The sequence below is a fragment of the Amblyraja radiata genome, chromosome 4 (genome assembly GCF_010909765.2).
Source record: "Amblyraja radiata isolate CabotCenter1 chromosome 4, sAmbRad1.1.pri, whole genome shotgun sequence".
Taxonomy (NCBI): domain Eukaryota; kingdom Metazoa; phylum Chordata; class Chondrichthyes; order Rajiformes; family Rajidae; genus Amblyraja; species Amblyraja radiata.
In genome coordinates this window covers 24,496,173-24,516,846 of record NC_045959.1, presented here as the reverse complement: position 1 = coordinate 24,516,846, position 20,674 = coordinate 24,496,173, and the positions used below count along the sequence as shown (strand labels likewise).

General features: G+C 43.0%; 1 protein-coding gene across 1 annotated transcript in view; it reads left to right on the top strand.

Moving 5' to 3' along the window:
- tbc1d31 (TBC1 domain family member 31) overlaps positions 1-20,212 on the top strand; it is a 46,140-nt gene extending 25,928 nt beyond the window's left edge. The window contains exons 14-22 of the mRNA XM_033019089.1: positions 203-435; positions 3,239-3,391; positions 6,678-6,813; positions 12,750-12,842; positions 14,441-14,581; positions 15,406-15,600; positions 16,396-16,549; positions 17,004-17,129; positions 19,685-20,212. Coding sequence (XP_032874980.1) covers positions 203-435; positions 3,239-3,391; positions 6,678-6,813; positions 12,750-12,842; positions 14,441-14,581; positions 15,406-15,600; positions 16,396-16,549; positions 17,004-17,129; positions 19,685-19,824 — 1,371 coding nt within the window. The 3' untranslated portion in view covers positions 19,825-20,212. The remainder of the gene's footprint in view (positions 1-202; positions 436-3,238; positions 3,392-6,677; positions 6,814-12,749; positions 12,843-14,440; positions 14,582-15,405; positions 15,601-16,395; positions 16,550-17,003; positions 17,130-19,684) is intronic.
- The last annotated feature ends 462 nt before the right edge of the window (positions 20,213-20,674 follow it).

Genomic DNA, 20,674 nt, shown 5'->3' with positions numbered 1-20,674 from the left:
TCCCTAATTAGCCACCACATTTGATAATAATGAACAGACTTCAAAAGTAATTTAAGATGTGTAGAAAGGATGTGAATGGTACTGCTAGAATGTAAGCACTTTTTAATATGATTACATATGCAAGGGCTTGAGAGTGAGAAAGAGATGTGGCGAAAGTTTTAACTTGAACCAGAAAATTCAAACAATCTTCTATCCCATTTAGAATTTCTTCCATCACCGCAATAACTTGGACCTTGAGGCAGTGATCAAGGAAGCGTACCATCTTATGGATTCCACACCTGAGGATGCCCATCCCAAGCGAATGCTGGATGATTTTTTACCATTAACTAAGGGCCAGTATCCAATATTTAACAAATATCCAACATTTATCGTTAACTATCAGACTCAAGAAAGAGAAAGGATCTGGCAAGAAGAGTTGAACTATTTAAAAGAAAGGTAAACATGACAATAACATTTAAAAGAAGAAAGTTATCCATTTTTTTGTACAGTTTAATTGCTGGTGCACAAGTTGGTTTATAATAGTCATCTGTTAGACATTAAATATTAGTGTAAAGATAATTTGACAAATATGCATCGTTTGAATGTTACTGTCAAAGTAATGCCCCTGTCCCACTTAGGAAACCTGAACGGAAACCCCTGGAGACTTTGCGCCCCACCCAAGGTTTCCGTGCGGTTCCTGGAGGTTTTTGTCAGTCTCCCTACCTGCCTCCACTACCTGCAACCACCTGCAACCTCCGGGAACCGCACGGAAAACTTGGGTGGGGCGCAAAGTCTCCAGAGGTTTCCGTTCAGGTTTCCTAAGTGGGACAGGGGCATTATACTAGTATGATTCCCCATCTTCAGATAACTGTAATTTAGTTTGTTTAGTTTAGTTTAGAGATACAGCGAGGATACAGGCCCTTCGACCCACTGGGTCTGAGCACCCATACCCTAGTTCTATCTTACACACTCGGGACAATTTATGGAAGCCAATCGAACGACAAACCTGCATGTCTTTGGAATGTGGGAGGAGGAAGGAGACTGCAGCACCCAGAGAAAGCCCATGCAATCACGGAAAATATAGAAACTCCATGCTATCAGGATCCATGGTCAGGATCAAACCCCGGTTTCTGGTGCTGTAAGGCTGCTACTCTACCGTTGCGCCACTGTGCTGCCCTGTGGTTTGGACCCTTTCCCTGTTTTGTAATATATCGCTACTGAATCTATACCATTAAAACAAACTGAAACTTTTGTTTGTGGCTGCAGTTGTAGTGAAGGTGCACCCACAAAATCATTCAGGTTAAATGATTTACCAGCAAAAAAAAATTTTATTGAAGAAATAGTCAAAATTGAAGAGTATTTGCATATGAGAGGACTGATTAAGGCATGGTTTGTTTTGCCCTAATTTGGAACTAAGTTTAAAGTTACCAGTTCTTTCATGATCATGATCAGCCATGATCATATGGAATGGTGGTGCAGGCTCGAAGGGCCGAATGGCCTACACCTGCACCTATTTTCTATGTTTCTCTTGCTATCAAAAACTTGATTTTTGGTTCAAAAAGGTGTGATTATCAATTGCCAAAGCTGTAATTTATGACTTTGCTGGTAAATCAGTTGCTTCATTCATCGATATCTCGTTACGTTTATTAAAGAAAGATTCTTCCCATTTGTAATAAATATGTAGTTGCTCCAGTTGTGTGGTGTACACCTGGGATGACCATAGCATCTGTAATGAACAGCACTGGAGAGATCTGCCTTCTCATTGTTCGCACGTTTGATTGCATTTTGGAGCATGGGATCTAGAAAATGTCGATGTATGGATTTCATTTAGCTTTGAGAGTGTCCGTATAACATCAATAGTAAGCATTTTAGCTCAAACTTTTATTTGCCAGTCAGTTAAGTGATGGCTCATCTGTACTGTCATTCCATCTGCTCACCTTGCTTTCATAATCTTTAATACCCTTGCTTAATGAAAAACAATGGGAATGTTTTGAAGCATTATGCTGATTGCTGCTGTAAATCTAATGGCTGTTCGTGGGAGAGTTCCAGATTTTCATCCAAGTGTGATGAAGTGCTTCATGACATCCACATTTATTTCCATTTATCCTTCTGCCCTCGAAGGCCATTCAGCCCATTGCCAGTTCACAGGGTACTGTTATTTCCCATTTATCCTTCCTGTAACCAATACTTAATAACTTCCTCAACATTCTACACTCACCTACACAGGGGCCAATTTGTACCATCCTATAGACTAGGCTTAGATTCCTTTGAGTTTTAAATTTTAATTTAATTAGGTTTACTCAGTCGGGAAAGTAAGTACATTTTAAAATGGAGCTGATATCTTTGTGGTGGGTGAGTGTATTGTGGATTAGCGATACAGGTGAACAAAGAAAGGTAAGGTACACATCATCTATGATCCAGTCCAGTGGTGGTGCAGCTCAAGGGGTTTCATTCCCCTATCCACAGATGAGAAGTTATTTTTGAACGTTCTTTTGATAATGGGCCTTTGTGGCAACCTCATGGACCTGTCCCACTTAGGCGACTTTTTAGGCAACTGCAGGAGACTATGCAGTCGCCACGTGGTTGCCGGGGAGTCGCCTTCATGGTCGTGAGGAGTTCCCACATTCTGGGAACTGATCACGGCCTCATTATGGTCACCGCAAATTTTCCAACATGTTGAAAAATTAGCGGCGACTAGAATGAAGCCGCCATGGAGTGTAGCGAAAATTCCCGTGTGGTAGATAGGTCGCCAGGAGGTCGAAGATTCTTGTAGGTTGTAGCTATTGCTGACCGGTGAATTTCATTGGCTCATTGGGAGGAAAAAGCGTAAGCAGTAATTTTCAGAACCGTGGATAACCGACCAGTAATGTTAATGTCCGCCGAGTTTCACGGCCGTGTATCTCTGGCTATTTACAAGTTGTCTCTACTCCTTCTCCCTCGTTCTCCCCCCTCTCTCCCCCCCCCCCTCCCTCCCCTCCTCTTTTAAAGGACTTACCGTACACTGTGCTTTAGCCATCTTAATTACAGCACTGTATCACCTTGGCTTTGCATCATGTGAATTGCACTCAGTCAGAGCTCCCCCTGCTTGCCCTGTCCCCCGCCTGCATAACGGGCTGGTGAAGGAAGCGATATGTGTGTGTGTTCCACTCTGACAGTCGCAGTTCCAGTTGCCGACAACTTGACAATCGCCTGAAAAATTGCCGAAGTGGGACAGGCCCATCACTCTATTGTATTCATTTTTGCTGTCATGGTCTTCTAGGCAATTGGCACATGAACTTGAGGCGCAGAGTGTCAGGAGGCAGGCTGAGAACGCTGCCTGGTATCGGCAGCAGGAGTTACTGCAGGAAGCTGAGGAGCAGAGGAGAAAGATCCTTCTTGAAGAGGAACAGAAGCTTGTGGATCAGAGAATGAGGTAATTTGCACTGGCATTTTCAGTTTGGAATAATCCCAAATGATCAAAACTTCAGCCAAGATATGTGCTAATTGCTTTAAGGGAAACTCTTCTAGATGTATATATTTAATGGTTTGTTCCATTGCTACCCACCAAAAATTAAATGTGATCCCATTGATGTATTTACCCTAATTTTATCTCTACCACATAGCATTATGTTAAGTTATACACATGCTGTCACAGACTCAAATGGCTGGCTGGAATTTATTTTGCAGTCAGAAGATCAATCTATGCTTTAGCATCCAGATAAATGACTTTCTGTAGACTGTTTCCTTTAACAGTGCTGAATTGAAGTTAGAACAGTACAGCACAGGAACAGTTCCTTTGACCCCCCAATGTCTGTGCCAAACATGATGCCAAGAGAAACTTATCTGCCTGCACATAATCCATATCCCCCCCCACCCCAATCCTTGTATCTCCATGTGCGTATCCAAAAGCCTCTTAACTGCCAGTATTGTATCTGCCTCCACCACCGCATTGGAATATACATGAGGCAGCATTAAAAAAGATGGCCTATAAAGCCTAACTTAGATGTGGTGGATTTATTTTCCATTATTTTCCTCCTTCCACGATCTGATCGATGTGGCTTTGCTCTCGACACCTCACCTGAATGGACATTCTTTGCATGTAAGCCTTCAATGTGGATGGCAACGTTTTGAACATGGAGTATTGCACAGACCACAACCCTATTCTCAACACCATTATCGTTTACAGTCAGCAATTGCGCCGATTTCTATTCTACAATAATGTTTGTGATCCTTCTCGCAAATTACTTTTCCCCCCCAAATTTCTTGCTTGTCTCTTTATTTATTTATTTACCAAAATTATTGTGTGGTTCTCATATCATATTTCCTCATCACATAGGAGACTATTTGTCACATTGAGTCTTATGAGTTATGGAACTTTCTCATTCCTCTGCATAATATCCTGCAACTCATTCTCTCGCTCTGATTTGCCTACCACGCACACACAGAGGGGTCACTTGCAGTAGGCAATTAACCAAACTACTTGCATGTCTGGGATGTGGGGGAAAACTGGACTGTGCAGGGGAAACCTAGAATGTCACAATATCTGACAAACTTTACACAGTCAAAACTAGAGGTGAACCCAGATCACTGGAGCACTACTGCTGCCCCACTGTGTCAACCTTTTGTGGTGTGTCGATCCTTTCCGCTCTGAATGCCAACTTTGGTTCAGAGCCTCCTGGTACAAGCACCTGTGTTTGTGTCCCATTCTGGACAGCAGAATCCATAAACTAGCCCAGCATTACAGTGACGCAGGTGGTGAGGAAGTTGTGGAGGTGAATGCTTTTGAATCCTATGCTGATGAAATCTTGATCTCCAAGGAGTTGGTATGCTTTAAACAATAGGTTTGACATAATGAATGTAACTAAGTTGTTCATATTTCATTTATTTTGGAGAATCAGCTATAAAAGCAAACCAGTGAAAAGAACTTGTAGTTGTACAACTTCAGCCTTTCTCATTCTGTGTGGGTCCCAATGTACTTCACAATTGAAAACACCTTTGACGTGAAATGGAAGAGATGTGACAGTGGATTTATGCACTGTAAAATCCGATAAACAGCAACAAACAACTAGATTATGTTTTGGAATAAAATGTTGGTCAGTTCTCCCTGTGACCTGCGTGGGTTTTCTCCGAGATCTTCGGTTTCCTCCCACACTCCCAAGACGTACAGGTTTGTAGGTTAATTGGCTTGGTATAAGTGTCAAGAAGACCAAGGAGCTTATTGTGGACTACAGAAGGTCCAGGGGTGGCACGCACACCCCCATCCATATTAACGGGACGGAGGTGGAGCGTGTTTCCAGCTTCAGGTTTCTGGGGGTCAACATCTCTGATGACTTCTCTTGGACCCACAATACCTCAACACTGGATAAGAAGGCTCACCAGCGTCTCTTCTTCCTGAGGAGACTGAAGAAGGTCCATCTGTCTCCTCAGATTCTGGTGAACTTCTACCGCTGCACCATCGAGAGCATCCTTACCAACTGTATCACAGTATGGTTTGGCAACTGCTCTGTCTCCGACTGGAAAGCACTGCAGAGGGTGGTGAAAATTGCCCAACGCATCACCGATTCCTCGCTCCCCTCCATTGAGTCTGTCCAGAGCAAGCGATGTCTGCGAAGGGCGCTCAGCATCGTCAAGGACTGCTCTCACCCCAACCATGGACTGTTTACCCTCCTCCCATCCGGGAGGCGCTACAGGTCTCCCTGTTGCCGGACCAGCAGGTTCAGGAACAGTGTTCAAAAGGGAACTGCAGATGCTGGAATATCGAAGGTACACAAAATTGCTGGGGAAACTCAGCGGGTGCAGCAGCATCTATGGAGCGAAGGAAATAGGCGACGTTTCGGGCCGAAACGTCTGAAGAAGGGTTTCGGCCCGAAACGTCGCCTATTTCCTTCGCTCCATAGATGCTGCTGCACCCGCTGAGTTTCCCCAGCAATTTTGTGTAGGTTCAGGAACAGCTTCTTCCCTGCGGCTGTTACCCTATTCAACTCTGCACCTTGGTGATTGCCAGTCACCCCGCCCCCCGGACACTCCTTCCCCCTGTGACTGATCTCCCCCCCCCGAAATTTGCACTACTGCAACCGTATATACATATATATATTTTACTGTTCCATTATTCTGTGTTCGTACTTCTGGGTGAGATGCGAACTGCATTTCGTTGTCTCTGTACTTGTACACTGCACAATGACAATAACAATAACGTCTGAATCTGAATTGACCCTAGTGTGTGTAGGATAGTGTTAATATGTGGGGATCGCTGGTCGGTGCGGACTCGGTGGGCTGAAGGGCCTGTTTCCACACTGTATCTCTAAACTAAAGGTCACTTAAGGAATCTCCCCACTCTCCCTCACACAGTCTCGTTCACACTGTCCTGTGGGGTGTTTTGCATGCAGTGAGAAAGTGGATGAAGCCTCAGGTCAATATCTCACCCAAAAGCAATAGCTCTGAAAACACAGCACACTTCAGCACTGCACCAAGAGTGAAGGTGTATGCTTGTGTTCAAATAGTCCCTGAAATGTCCCTCACTAACTTCTAAATGAGAAGTGAGAATTCCAAACACAGTACAAAGTAGATTGTTTAGTTTTTAGATATGGCAAGTTCTCACTACTTGGTGTTAATGAATGACATCCCTCTGTGAAAGACAAGTAACCAATCAAAGTGTATGTTCTACCTGGCTGCAAAGCTAGTGTTTCTCTTTATTTAATGTGATATTTCTCCTTTTGAAGACTCGCTGCTGTGAACCGTGAAATGAAGATAAAAGAACTTCAAGTGTTGGATACAGCTCAAAAGCGCTTCCTGAAATATCAACAAGAACAACAAAAAACTGAATTGAGACGGCTTGATGATGAGATTGACAGAAAGGTCTGTGATTCTCTTCTCTTTATTTGTGTGAAACCAATGAGTTAACAATGATTTGTACGGGGCCCTTGATCTGCAGCATCTGTTGGTGATCTCATTGTAAAGCCTTGCAAGACAACTGCAACCTTCTCATGCACCCCAGTTTGTGATGCCTGACTATACAGACACTGCCTGGCAGTTTGCCATATTGTATCTGCTGCTCCATAACCAGCCGTCAAGAGCTGTAAGAGCAATTTCCCACTCTTTTTATTTAGAGACTCAATGGATAGTTCTCGAGTAAGCGTAAGCTGACTTTGCCGTTCCAAATCTGTAGCCAGCGGTGAAGTGGGAGTTTTAACCACAGAATCACATGGGGGCATAGTGGCGCAGCTGTAGAGTAGCTGCCTCACAGCGCCAGAGACCTAGGTTCAATCCTGACCAGGGGTGCTGTCTACGTTTGCACATTCCAAAGATGTGCAGGTTTGTAGGTTCATTGGCATCTGTAAATTGTCCCTAGTGTGTAGGGTAGAACTAGTGTAAAGGGTAATTATTGGCCAGTGTGGACTCGCTGGGCCGAACAGCCTGCTTACATACTATATCTCCAAATCTAAACTAAAACTAAAATCAAATGTGGGTTTATTTCTCTGCTGCCTTTGAGGGTACAATAGAAACATAGAAATTAGGTGCAGGAGTAGGCCATTCGGCCCTTCGAGCCTGCACCGCTATTCAATATGATCATGGCTGATCATCCAACTCAGTATCCCGTACCTGCCTTCTCTCCATACCCTCTGATCCCCTTAGCCACAAGGGCCACATCTAACTCCCTCTTAAATATAGCCAATGAACTGGCCTCGACTACCCTCTGTGGCAGAGAGTTCCAGAGATTCACCACTCTCTGTGTGAAAAAAGTTCTTCTCATCTCGGTTTTAAAGGATTTCCCCCTTATCCTTAAGCTGTGACCCCTTGTCCTGGACTTCCCCAACATCGGGAGCAATCTTCCTGCATCTAGCCTGTCCAACCCCTTAAGAATTTTATAAGTTTCTATAAGATCCCCTCTCAATCTCCTAAATTCTAGAGAGTATAAACCAAGTCTATCCAGTCTTTCTTCATAAGACAGTCCTGACATCCCGGGAATCAGTCTGGTGAACCTTCTCTGCACTCCCTCTATGGCAATAATGTCCTTCCTCAGATTTGGAGACCAAAACTGTACGCAATACTCCAGGTGTGGTCTCACCAAGACCCTGTACAACTGCAGTAGAACCTCCCTGCTCCTATACTCAAATCCTTTTGCTATGAAAGCTAACATACCATTTGCCTTTCTTCACTGCCTGCTGCACCTGCATGCCTACTTTCAATGACTGGTGTACCATGACACCCAGGTCTCGCTGCATCTCCCCTTCTCCTAGTCGGCCACCATTTAGATAATAGTCTGCTTTCCTGTTTTTGCCACCAAAATGGATAACCTCACATTTATCCACATTATACTGCATCTGCCAAACATTTGCCCACTCACCCAGCCTATCCAAGTCACCTTGCAGTCTCCTAGCATCCTCCTCACAGCTAACACTGCCCCCCAGCTTAGTGTCATCCGCAAACTTGGAGATATTGCCTTCAATTCCCTCATCCAGATCATTAATATATATTGTAAATAGCTGGGGTCCCAGCACTGAGGCTTGCGGTACCCCACTAGTCACTGCCTGCCATTGTGAAAAGGACCCGTTTACTCCTACTCTTTGCTTCCTGTTTGCCAGCCAGTTCTCTATCCACATCAATACTGAACCCCCAATGCCGTGTGCTTTAAGTTTGTATACTAATCTCTTATGTGGGACCTTGTCGAAAACCTTCTGGAAGTCCAGATACACCACATCCACTGGTTCTCCCCTATCCACGCTACTAGTTACATCCTCGAAAAATTCTATAAGATTCGTCAGACATGATTTACCTTTTGTCAATCCATGCTGACTTTGTCCAATGATTTCACCACTTTCCAAATGTGCTGCTATCCCATCTTTAATAACTGACTCTAGCAGTTTCCCCACTACCGATGTTAGACTAACTGGTCTGTAATTCCCCGTTTTCTCTCTCCCTCCCTTCTTAAAAAGTGGGGTTACGTTTGCTACCCGCCAATCCTCAGGAACTTCTTCAGAATCTAAAGAGTTTTGAAAGATTATTACTAATGCATCCACTATTTCTGGAGCTACTTCCTTAAGTACTCTGGGATGCAGCCTATCTGGCCCTGGGGATTTATCGGCCTTTAATCCATTCAATTTACCCAACACCACTTCCCGGCTAACCTGGATTTCACTCAATTCCTCCAACTCCTTTGACCCGCGGTCCCCTGCCATTTCCGGCAGATTATTTATGTCTTCCTTAGTGAAGACGGAACCAAAGTAGTTATTCAATTGGTCCGCCATATCCTTGTTCCCCATGATCAACTCACCTGTTTCTGACTGCAAGGGACCTACATTTGTTTTAACTAATCTCTTTCTTTTCACATATCTATAAAAACTTTTGCAGTCAGTTTTTATGTTCCCTGCCAGTTTTCTTTCATAATCTATTTTTCCTTTCCTAATTAAGCCCTTTGTCCTCCTCTGCTGGTCTCTGAATTTCTCCCAGTCCTCCGGTATGCTGCTTTTTCTGGCTAATTTGTACGCATCATCCTTCGCTTTGATACTATCCCTGATTTCCCTTGTTATCCACGGATGTACTACCTTCCCCGATTTATTCTTTTGCCAAACTGGGATGAACAATTTTTGTAGTTCATCCGTGCAGTCTTTAAATGTCTTCCATTGCATATCCACCGTCAACCCTTTTAGAATTAATTGCCAGTCAATCTTGGCCAATTCACGTCTCATACCCTCAAAGTTACCTTTCTTTAAGTTCAGAACCATTGTTTCTGAATTAACAATGTCACTCTCCATCCTAATGAAGAACTCAACCATATTATGGTCACTGTTGCCCAAGGGGGCACGTACAACAAGACTGCTAACTAACCCTTCCTCATTACTCAATACCCAGTCTAAAATAGCCTGCTCTCTCGTTGGTTCCTCTACATGTATGGACATGAGAATTTCCCCTGAATAAGGGGATTAATAAAGTATTTATCTATCTATCTATGTTGATTTAGATAACTATCCCGCATACATTCCAAGAAATCCTCTTCCTCAGCACCCCTGCCAATTTGATTCACCCAATCTATATGTAGATTGAAGTCACCCATTATAACGGTTTTGCCTTTGTCGCACGCATTTCTAATTTCCTGTTTGATACCATCTCCAACTTCACTACTACTGTTAGGTGGCCTGTACACAACACCCACCAGCGTTTTCTGCCCCTTAGTGTTTCGCAGCTCTACCCATACCGATTCCACATCCTCCAAACTAATGTCCTTCCTTTCCATTGCGTTAATCTCCTCTCTAATCAGCAACGCTACCCCACCTCCTTTTCCTTTCTCTCTAGCCCTCCTGAATATTGAATATCCCTGGATGTTCAGCTCCCAGCCTTGGCCACCCTGGAGCCATGTCTCCGTGATCCCAACTATATCATAGTCATTAATAGCTATCTGCACATTCAACTCATCCACCTTATTACGAATGCTCCTTGCATTGAGACACAAAGCCTTCAGGCTTGTTTTTACAACACTCTTACCCCTTATACAATTATGTTGAAAAGTGGCCCTTTTTGATTTTTGCCCTGGTTTTGTCTGCCTGCCACTTTTACTTTTCACCTTGCTACCTATTGCTTCTACCCTCATTTTACACCCCTCTGTCTCTACGCTCACACATTTAAGAAACCCTTTCCCTTTAACTCCATCCTCCACTATCCCATTCGACACCCCACCCCCCTTATTCAGTTTAAAACCACCCGTGTAGCAGTGGCAAATCTGCCTGCCAGAATGCTGGTCCCACACCTGTTAAGATGCAATCCGTCCCTTTTGTACAGTTCCCCCTTACCCCAAAACAGATCCTAGTGATCTAAGAATCTAAATTCCTGCCCCGTGCACCAGTTCCTCAGCCACACGTTCAGGTCCCGTATCTCCCTGTTCCTGCTCTCGCCAGCACGAGGAACTGGAAGCAAACCGGAGATAACAACCCTGGAGGTCCTGCTTTTCAGCATTTTTCCGAGCTCTCTAAAGTCACGCTGCAGAATATTCATCCCCTTCTTTCCGACATCGTTTGTGCCGACATGCACTACCACTTCCGGATGTTCACCTTCGCCCTTGAGGATTTTCTGCACTCTGTCCGTGACATCCTGGATCCTGGCACCAGGAAGGCAGCACACCATCCTCGCATCCCGTCTGTTGCCGCAGAAACCCCTGTCCGTACCTCTCACAATGGAGTCTCCCACTACAATGGCGTTCCCTGCCTTAGGCCTTTTTGGTTTTGGCTCAACAGCCCTATTCGCATCACAAGCCAGTCCGCCGCCCAGTGTAAACACCTCTTCTGTCCCGACAGCTTCTAAGTGGGTGAACCTGTTCACAAGAGGTACAACACCCGGGGACGTTGGCATTCCATGCTTCCCTCCCGTTCTCACTGTCTCCCACCTTCTCTCTTCCAGTACTTTCGGTGTAACAATCGTACTGTAGGACTTGTCGAGGAACGACTCCGTTTCTCGGACGAACCGGAGGTCATCCACTTGCTTCTCCAGTTCCCCAACACGGCCCTTCAGGAGCTCTACCTGGATGCACTTCTCGCATTTGTAGCAGCCAGAGGCACCAACAGTGTCCTTGACCTCCCACATACTGCAAGCATCGCACTGAATCAGCTTGCCTGACATCTCCTTCTTTCGTCTCTACCTCTCAAGCGTATTGCGTGGTCTCCTCTCCTCAGCCGAAGACTCTCGAGCCAAAGACTCACACTTTACTCACAGGGCCGCTCACTCACTGCCGCTCGCTAAGAGCCGTCTTGCTTAAATTGACTGATAAATTGCCTGATTTACTAATTTACAAACCAAATTCCTCAGTTTTCAACTGTTTTCCCGGCACTGACTCACTTCTCTCCTCCCACTTGGGCTAGAGCCAATCAGTCGTATCTCTTGCTAAACGCCTGCTGCTGTTGCTCCCAAATCTACAGCAGTTCTGAGTAAAGTCTGCCTGTCCTTGGCCTCTACTTTAACTGTTTTCACCCCTCTGACTCACTTCTCTCCTCCCACTTGGGCTAGAGCCAATCAGTCATATCTCTTGCTAAACTCCTGGTGCTGTTGCACCCAAATCTACAGCAGTTCTGAGTAAAGTCTGCCTGTCCTTGGCCTCTACTTTAACTGTTTTCACCCCTCTGACTCACTTCTCTCCTCCCACTTGGGCTAGAGCCAATCAGTCGTATCTCTTGCTACCTCCTGCTGCTGTTGCTCCCAAATCTACAGCAGTTCTGAGTAAAGTCTGCCTGTCCTTGGCCTCTACTTTAACTGTTTTCCCGGCACTGACTCACTTCTCTCCTCCCACTTGGGCTAGAGCCAATCAGTCGTATCTCTTGCTAAGCTCCTGCTGCTGTTGCTCCCAAATCTACAGCAGTTCTGAGTAAAGTCTGCCTGTCCTCTACTTTAACTGTTTTCACCCGTCTGACTCACTTCTCTCCTCCCACTCGGGCTAGAGCCAATCAGTCGTATCTCTTGCTAATCTCCTGCTGCTGTTGCTCCCAAACCTACAGCAGTTCTGAGTCTATTCAATAATGATGTGATATGGCACTTGAATGAACTTTTTTATTCCCCCAAGTATTATTGGTATTGTAGACTTCAAATAAATTTATGCCATGGTATTCACCAATGAAGAACATTGTAAATCAGTAGCAGGAGTAGGCCATTCGGCCCCTCAATCCCACTGTGCATGTAAGTAAGCAGAAACCTAGACTCAGTCTCCATCTCACCGCACCAAGGGTTCTCATCAAACCTATCTGTATCTTGCATGTTTGTGTACTTGTTCACTTTATGTTTATACATAAACCTGTCTATCATTTTGGTTTAAGATTTCTCTCCGGGACAAGGAAACTGCCGCATTAATTCAGGACATCAAAGTGAGAAATATGGAACTGGAAATGAAAAAACGAATATTTGAGCAAGTATGAATTGCCCTTTGTACTGCTATCATTCTATGGTGTGAGGGAAATGTCAGTGTGACAATTAAGCTTATGTGTAATATGTGTATTCATAATACCAATTGGATATAAAGCGATTGATGAACTGGTGAACCACTTTAAAGTTACTTTGGAAATTGACAAGCAGAAAAAGAGCTGTCTTGGATTTAAACAGTATGGGTAGAAAACAATTTCCATGTAACGTCTCCACAGTAATCGGACACAATTGTCTCCTATGACACAGCTCCTATTTTAACTGGGTGGCCATTGAAATTGAGAAGCAATTGCTTCTATTGACACTTGTGCAACAATACTCTCTTAAACAATGTAACATGTAGCCTTTAGTATTTTTAGCTAGCAGTAAAAACAGCTTTATTTTTTTAAATCCTGCAGAGAAAAATAACTTTGTTATTGTGAGTCCTAAACTCTCAGCCCCTAACCCATTTCCCCTGTAAACACTATGGTCTTTATAATGCGATTCTATTACATGAGTTTTCTAAGGAACTCAACTATTGTTTTATAGTGAACTGCCTAGTGAAGTGTTATTTCTCCATCTCTTTCTAATTTTTAAGTGTGGAAATAAAATTAACATTGACTCTTCTCTGATTATCTCCATTGGAATAAATGTGCTTTTGCAATTCTTGTTAAATTAAAATTAGATCATATTTTTTGAGTGCATATAGTGTTTAAACATAAAATACAAAGTGCAGGAGGAACACCCTTTAAATTTTACTCTTCCTTTCTTATCTGACACTCTTTCACCTCCAACCTTTGTCACATACAGCACACATCTGCCAATCATTGCCCCCTCTCCCCCCATCATTTGTATCCACCTATCACTTGCCAGAATTAGACCCTTTGTGCCCATCCTTTTCAGCTCTCTCCCCCACTGCTCCAATCACACTGAAAAAGGGGACCTGACCCAAAGTCAATTCCCTCCATAGATGCTGCCTGACCCCATAGATTTCCTCCCGAACTTTGTTTTTTGGTCAACGTTTCGGCATCTGCACTTTTTTTTGTGTCTCTCATGTTTAAGCATAGCTCAATTTAAGAAGAAAAACAAAACAGGAAATGCAAACATTATAGACAATAGGTGCAGGTGCAGGCCATTTGGCCCTTCGAGCCAGCACCGCCATTCAATGTGATCATGGCTGATCATCCCCAATCAGTACCCCGTTCCTGCCTTCTCCCCATATCCCCTGACTCTGCTATTTTTAAGAGCCCTATCTAGCTCTCTCTTGAAAGCATCCAGAGAACCTGCCTCCATCGCCCTCTGAGGCAGTGAATTCCACAGACTCACCACTCTCTGTGAGAAAAAGTGTTTCCTCATCTCCGTTCTAAATGGCTTACTCCTTATTCTTAAACTGTGGCCCCTGGTTCTGGAATTCTTGCTATCTCAGCATTTGGAAGGTATCCTGAATATTTAATAGCGACCATGTTCTATTTGACATGTTTGTATATACATTCAGTTGGGTCACGCTTAAATAATCAAGTTGAAATATAATGGATCATACGGATTTATGGATAATTAAAGTACACTTGTATTTGAATAACGTTTAACTCCATGTTATACCACATTGCAGCAACTTGCCAAGAAGCAAGAAGCTGTGACACAGAAGGTGAAAGGACAGCTGGGCATTAACTGGATCAAAGCTGATATTGAAGATCAAGAGTTCAAGAACCAGTTGGAATTGGACCAATGTCCTGATGTTGAGGAATATAAGGTGAAGAACAGACATTGGGCGATGAGACTGTGGGATGTGGTTGTGTTCAGTTCCTTCCAAAGACTGATAGCTACAGTTCAGCATCTCCCTCTAGTTTTATTATTCATATTCAGGGCAAATGCCCTCTTCACAAAGAGGTGTATGATCGTCTCTGTGCACTCTCAGCAGTATAAACATCTTTCACGAAAAGGGTGCTGCCACAATATGCAACTTCTTTCTTCAAAATCATTGCAATACTTTGCATCTTAAACCAGTGTAGATACAAAATAATATTTATTGTTATATGCATTTTATTGTGCCAATAGAATTGATAGTATAACAGGCAACGCAAATAGTTACATTTCAAACTATATTTTCTTTCCAAGACAAGCAATCAAGTAGGTTGTTGAAACTTTGAAAACCGAAGATAGACTCAAAATCCAATTAAATGATCTGGTGAACTCTTCTCTAATTTATCATTACAAAGATACATAGAAATAAGTCAATATGAATTTTCTGTATATCAGAAATTGATTATTTTTTCATCTGGGCTACCATTATCAGATTTGTTGTTTGGGGGGGGAAGCAAGCTGTTCTTAATATTGTGCCTTATCCAGGTATCAATGTTTGGACTCTTTGTACTGTTATTGGTCTATTAGTTTTAATTTGGATAACAGTGGATTAGGGACTATCAAACATGGTATTGCTGCAGTATCCATCAGAATTAGTGCTTTCCCCACAGTGTTTAAATCCACAGAAACTGTAAATATTTTGAAGTTCTGCACTGGTTTGTGAAACTCATAGAAAATGTGAACATTGAATGAACTTGTTACTTTCTTGATCAGAACATTGTAGAAGAGCTGGCTGGAACTGATCAGCTCTCCAACAACAAGGATTGGCAGGCACAGATGCTGAGCAAGCAAAGGGACTTTAGTTTGAAACAGCAGAAATCCCAAGCAGAATTGGAATGCCTTGCCAGGAAGAATAAGGAAAAAGAAGCCATGCTGTTTGATATGATGAAGGGATTTGAAGACCAGCAGGTAATCTCAACTGCAAACGTGGGAGAAATTTGTAAAATGGTCTCCTATTCACCGGTGCTTTAAGTATATCCATTATTTATTTTTACCTCTACTCTACACTAAGAATGAGAAAAACTTTCTACTCAAAGGCAACGTGAGTATGTTGCTCAACTTCAAATGATTAAATATTTCTAGATTGAGTTGACAGAAGGCAGCCTGGATTTTCCAACTGCATTTGTAATGAGTAAAGATTTCTTCTTTTGCTTTATTCTTTAATACTTGGTATTTCCAAGCTATATCAGTATATATTCTAGAAAAAAAAAGCACAGACACTCCCTGACTTTCACAATATGCAATTACATATATAATTCTGTACTCTGTCCCTAGTTCAATTAAAGTAGTTTGTAATTTCTACAATATTATATGATCACTCAAGTTTACATCAGAAACAAGCCAGCAATGGCAGTAGTGCTTACCCTGCAGACAGTGCCCCACAAAAAGTGCCTCAGACGCTGTTGAGACAGTTAATACCCTCACTGGCTTATTTTGGGCAAGAGATTGGGATGGTAATTACAACTTGCGTAAAATCTGACATAAGTAAGAGTTCATGGAACGTAACCTTTGCATAGGTCGGGGAATGCCTGTACACAAATTCTTCAACTTAGGGGAGAAATTGTGTTATTTCTGCGTAGTGAGTTCTGAAACTATTCAGGGAGACAGTTGCTTTGATTTGAGGGGTGAATTGTCATAGCAGGGTGTTCAGTTTAATTTCACTCTCGCTCTGAAAGCCCATTCAAATGTTGTTTCTTTACACAGTGGACCAAGGTTGCTGCAAAACCTGCTGAGCCAGAAGCATGGCAGCAAGGTGAAGGTGATGCTGCTTCTTGGAGGCGGCAGCTGTTGCCAGATGGAGCGAATGAAGACACGGAATCCGATGATCACGCGTGCAGAAATCCCCACGATCCATCTGGTAAACGGCCAAACCATTTCACAATGTTGCTGATTTATGGCACCCTATAGTTAGAGTAAAGATCCAGAACCAGACCCTGCCTAGTCCGCACCAACCAGCGTTCCCTGTATACTAATACTATCCTACACACTAGGGACAATTTACAATTTTCACTGAAGCCAATCAGCATACAAACCTGGACATCTTTGGAGTGTGGGAGGCAACTGGAGAAAACCAACGTAGTCACGGGGAGAACGTACAAACTCCGTACGGATGGCACCCGTAGTCAGGATCAAACTTGGGTCTCTGGCGCTGTAAGGCAGCAACTCTACCACTGTGCCGCCCGATTCCTGGTTAATTACCGAGTTAATTACTGAATAATGCTCATGCTTCAATTATGATATTAACTTACTTTTAGAACATTTGTACATTGAAATCATTTACAATGATTTGCCATTCTTTTTCTCTTTTTCAGTGAGGCCTTATGACTCAAGAACCATATGTCCAATGAAGCAAGGAAGGGATCTTTTACTGGGCAGTGGGGACCAAAATCCTACCAGTCTTTGTTTGAATGACATGACATTTGACTCATCCGTTCAATGTGAGCATGTGGTGGAAGTTGGTGTCAACCTGCTCACAACTATATATATTTTTCCAAATCACTGTACTGCCGTGTATTTTGTTCAATTGGATTTTTGCCTCTATTCCTTTCCAAAATGATGCATTTGTGTGTGAACTGGAAGTTTGTTACAAGTGTGTTTCTACCTTGAAGCATCTTCTTGCTTCCAGTGACTCTGTCATCTCTTTTACAATGTTGATTTCTGCTGGTTTATTAATTAGGAGTAACCATTGTTATACAATACAAGTGTAATCAAATAAATATTGATGTCTTAAGTCAATGCACACAAGGAGAGCTTTCTAGTCAGTCCTTCTGGGCAGAGAGGTAAACACTCCTACTGAAGTCCCACAGCCATGTGAAAGCAGTGGTCACTAACGAATGCATTGCACAAACACAAGCAAGTAGATTTGTGCCCTGACAAAAGCAAAAGTGTAAACATTTATTGATTGTTACTAATGTGAAAATTCACTGTTTAGTTCCAAATATTCCATCTCATGTAAAATATAATGAACTGTGAGGAAAGAATTAATATGCATATGATCAAATATCCCCATATTACAAACTTGTAGAATGTACAAATTCCATGAGCTAGCTTTGTTGAAAGCCACTTGATTGGAAAACAGACTCCATCCCTTGTACAACATATTCACCCAACACGAGACAGATGACAGACTATTTCAGTCTGTTTTACCAGTTCTCCAGCATCATTTAGTTGCCTTTTTTTTGCCTGTTGTGGTCTCACTACAAATGTGTCCTCCTAAATTACATTTTAATATTATAGTTTGCAATTTTCTGGTATGAGTGATGTTAATTTTAATATATTATAAAATCCATGTTAATGTACATTAAAGCATGGACAGGAAAAGCTGCTTTTCACATTATGATGATCAAAAATACCTTGTAGTACTTTTGAAACTTGTGACTGGTGTAATGTAGGATCAAGGATATTTCTGTTCTTCCCTTTATCTAACTGGAACAAATTAACAATTGATGCTTTTAAATTGCAAAACTTAAAAATAGTCAGCAAACTTCATTGTTTTATTGAAAGACCAAGGGACTGGCTATATGGCTTTCTCCGTAAGATCTCAACCTTATGGATTACTCTCTATCAGACTTGGGGACCTTGGCATTGAAGGTTCTGAACTCAGCTGGCTCTGTTCCTACCTTTCCAACAGATCCCACTTCATCTCTCTCCATAACCACACCTCTGCTACAGCCACAGTCACTCAAGGCGTTCCCCAAGGCTCCGTACTCGGCCCCCTCCTCTTCATCATCTACATCCTCCCCCTTGGTCAGATACTCCGCCACTTCAACCTGGACTTCCACTGTTACGCTGATGACACCCAGATCTACCTCGGCACCAAATCCCCCCACAACCCCCCCCCCCCTCTCCCATATCAACTCCTGTTTGTCAGTTATAAAAACCTGGATGCAACATAACTTCCTCAAACTCAACAGCGATAAAACAGAATTCCTCCTCATAGGCTCCAAATCCACACTCAGCAAAATCAATAACCCCACTCTCACCATCGACGGCACCACTGTCTCCCCATCTCCCCAAGGCCCGCAACCTTGGCGTGATCTTTGATTCCACCCTCTCCCTTGAGCCTCACATCCGCCATGTCATTAAAACCTCCTTCTTTCACATCCGCAACATCGCCAAAATCAGACCCTCTCTCACACCTCCCGCTGCTGAAAGACTCATCCATGCCTTCATCTCCTCCCGACTGGACTACTGCAACTCACTTCTCCTTGGCATCAGCTCCACCTACATCAACCGACTCCAACTGGTCCAGAACGCAGCCGCCCGACTCATCACCCACACCAAATCCTGGCATCACATCACTCCAGTCCTCAAACAACTTCACTGGCTTCATATCTCCCACCGGATCACCTACAAAATCCTGGTCCTCACCTACAAAGCCCTCCACCATCTGGCCCCCCCCCATATCTCACTGACCTCCTCTCCCCCTACCAACCCTCACGGTCCCTCAGATCCACATCAGCCGGTCTCCTCTCCATCCACAAATCCAACCTCCGCAGTTTTGGGGACAGAGCCTTCTCCAGGGCAGCTCCCAGGCTCTGGAACTCCCTCACCCAACTGATCCGCAATTCCGTGTCCCTCACCATCTTCCAGTCCCGCCTCAAGACCCATCTCTTCACCTCTGCCTATCCTTAGCCCCACGTCCCCCTCCCTTTTCATCTGTGCTTGAATTGCCTCATATTGTGTTTTGAATTGAATTCTGTCTTTAATTTGTGTACTAGTCATGTCTCTACTATTTATTTAATTCCGCATACATGTTTTTCCTCTACTTGCTAAATTTTTGTACGGTGTCCTTGAGACTCTTGAAAGGCGCCCATAAATAAAATTTATTATTATTATTATTATCCTATCCTGCTGCAAAAATATTCCTAAAATACGGTTAAATGGATGTAACCATCTGTTGCTAGTGCTATGAAGGCCCTTTGTTAATTGCTGACCAATGAACACGATATAGCCCTTTCTGATTGCAGTGTTTATTTTTCTTTTACTGCAGTGTCTTTAGACAGAGGAAGAATGGATCGAGAAAGAAAGGAGCGTGAACTAATGACTGGCGTACGAGAGCTAAGGCAAAAGCTGGCAACGCGGGCTCGTCTGAGATATTCAACCAACTCTCTCACAGACAGTGCAACATAGAGCAGTTCCATTGCTTATTAATAAAAGATCCGAAATCGTGGAAGATGGAGCAGGTCAGGCGGAATGTGTTCGAGAGAAACAAAGATAAACATTTCATGTTGAAAACCCTCTGTCAGATTTACAGCATCTGCAGTTTTTGTTTTAATTTTCATGTTATTTATTAATTTGAGGTACAATATAATCTATTTATTGACATTTTCATTCCTGTATAGACTCTTCTTTCATCGTCATCTAATTAATACAAAATTAAGGTTTGATTTTGTAGTTACTGAATTGTTGAAATGTGCACATAATGTAATTCGCAGACAAAATCGGGGAATTTTTAATACTTGTTTATTCTGAAAATAGTTGTACTTTTATGCTTATAAATAAAGTCTTAATTCTTTTATCCCATTGTCCCACCGAGATCACAGTTCAGAGCTTGACTGGCTGATGTGGGCAGTGAAGATGTCGGACACCTAAGGATCCATTAGTTTCTGTCAGGCCTGGGGTGGAATCAGTATCATTAAGTTAATTGTTAAGACAATTTTAAATAAAGCAAATGACAATGGGGTTTCATTTCAGAAAACTGTGCCTATACTGAGCATCCCAGGGCCATTCCTTAAACGTGGGCCTCTGTAGTGGACGAAAGTATGTATCCTATCGACCTTCAGAGTATAACACAACTGGACTCTTTTTATTTAATGCAGTGGAGGAGGCTGCTGCCTACCTGGATTATTTCTGTCTCCTTTACTCCTCACTGAGGCCACCTCCATTCCTTTTCAGTGCCACACCCAGAAACTATGTAGTTAACTTGTCAACTATTTTTAGTTCTCTCTCCACTGCACAGAATAACTCTGAGAGCCAGCAG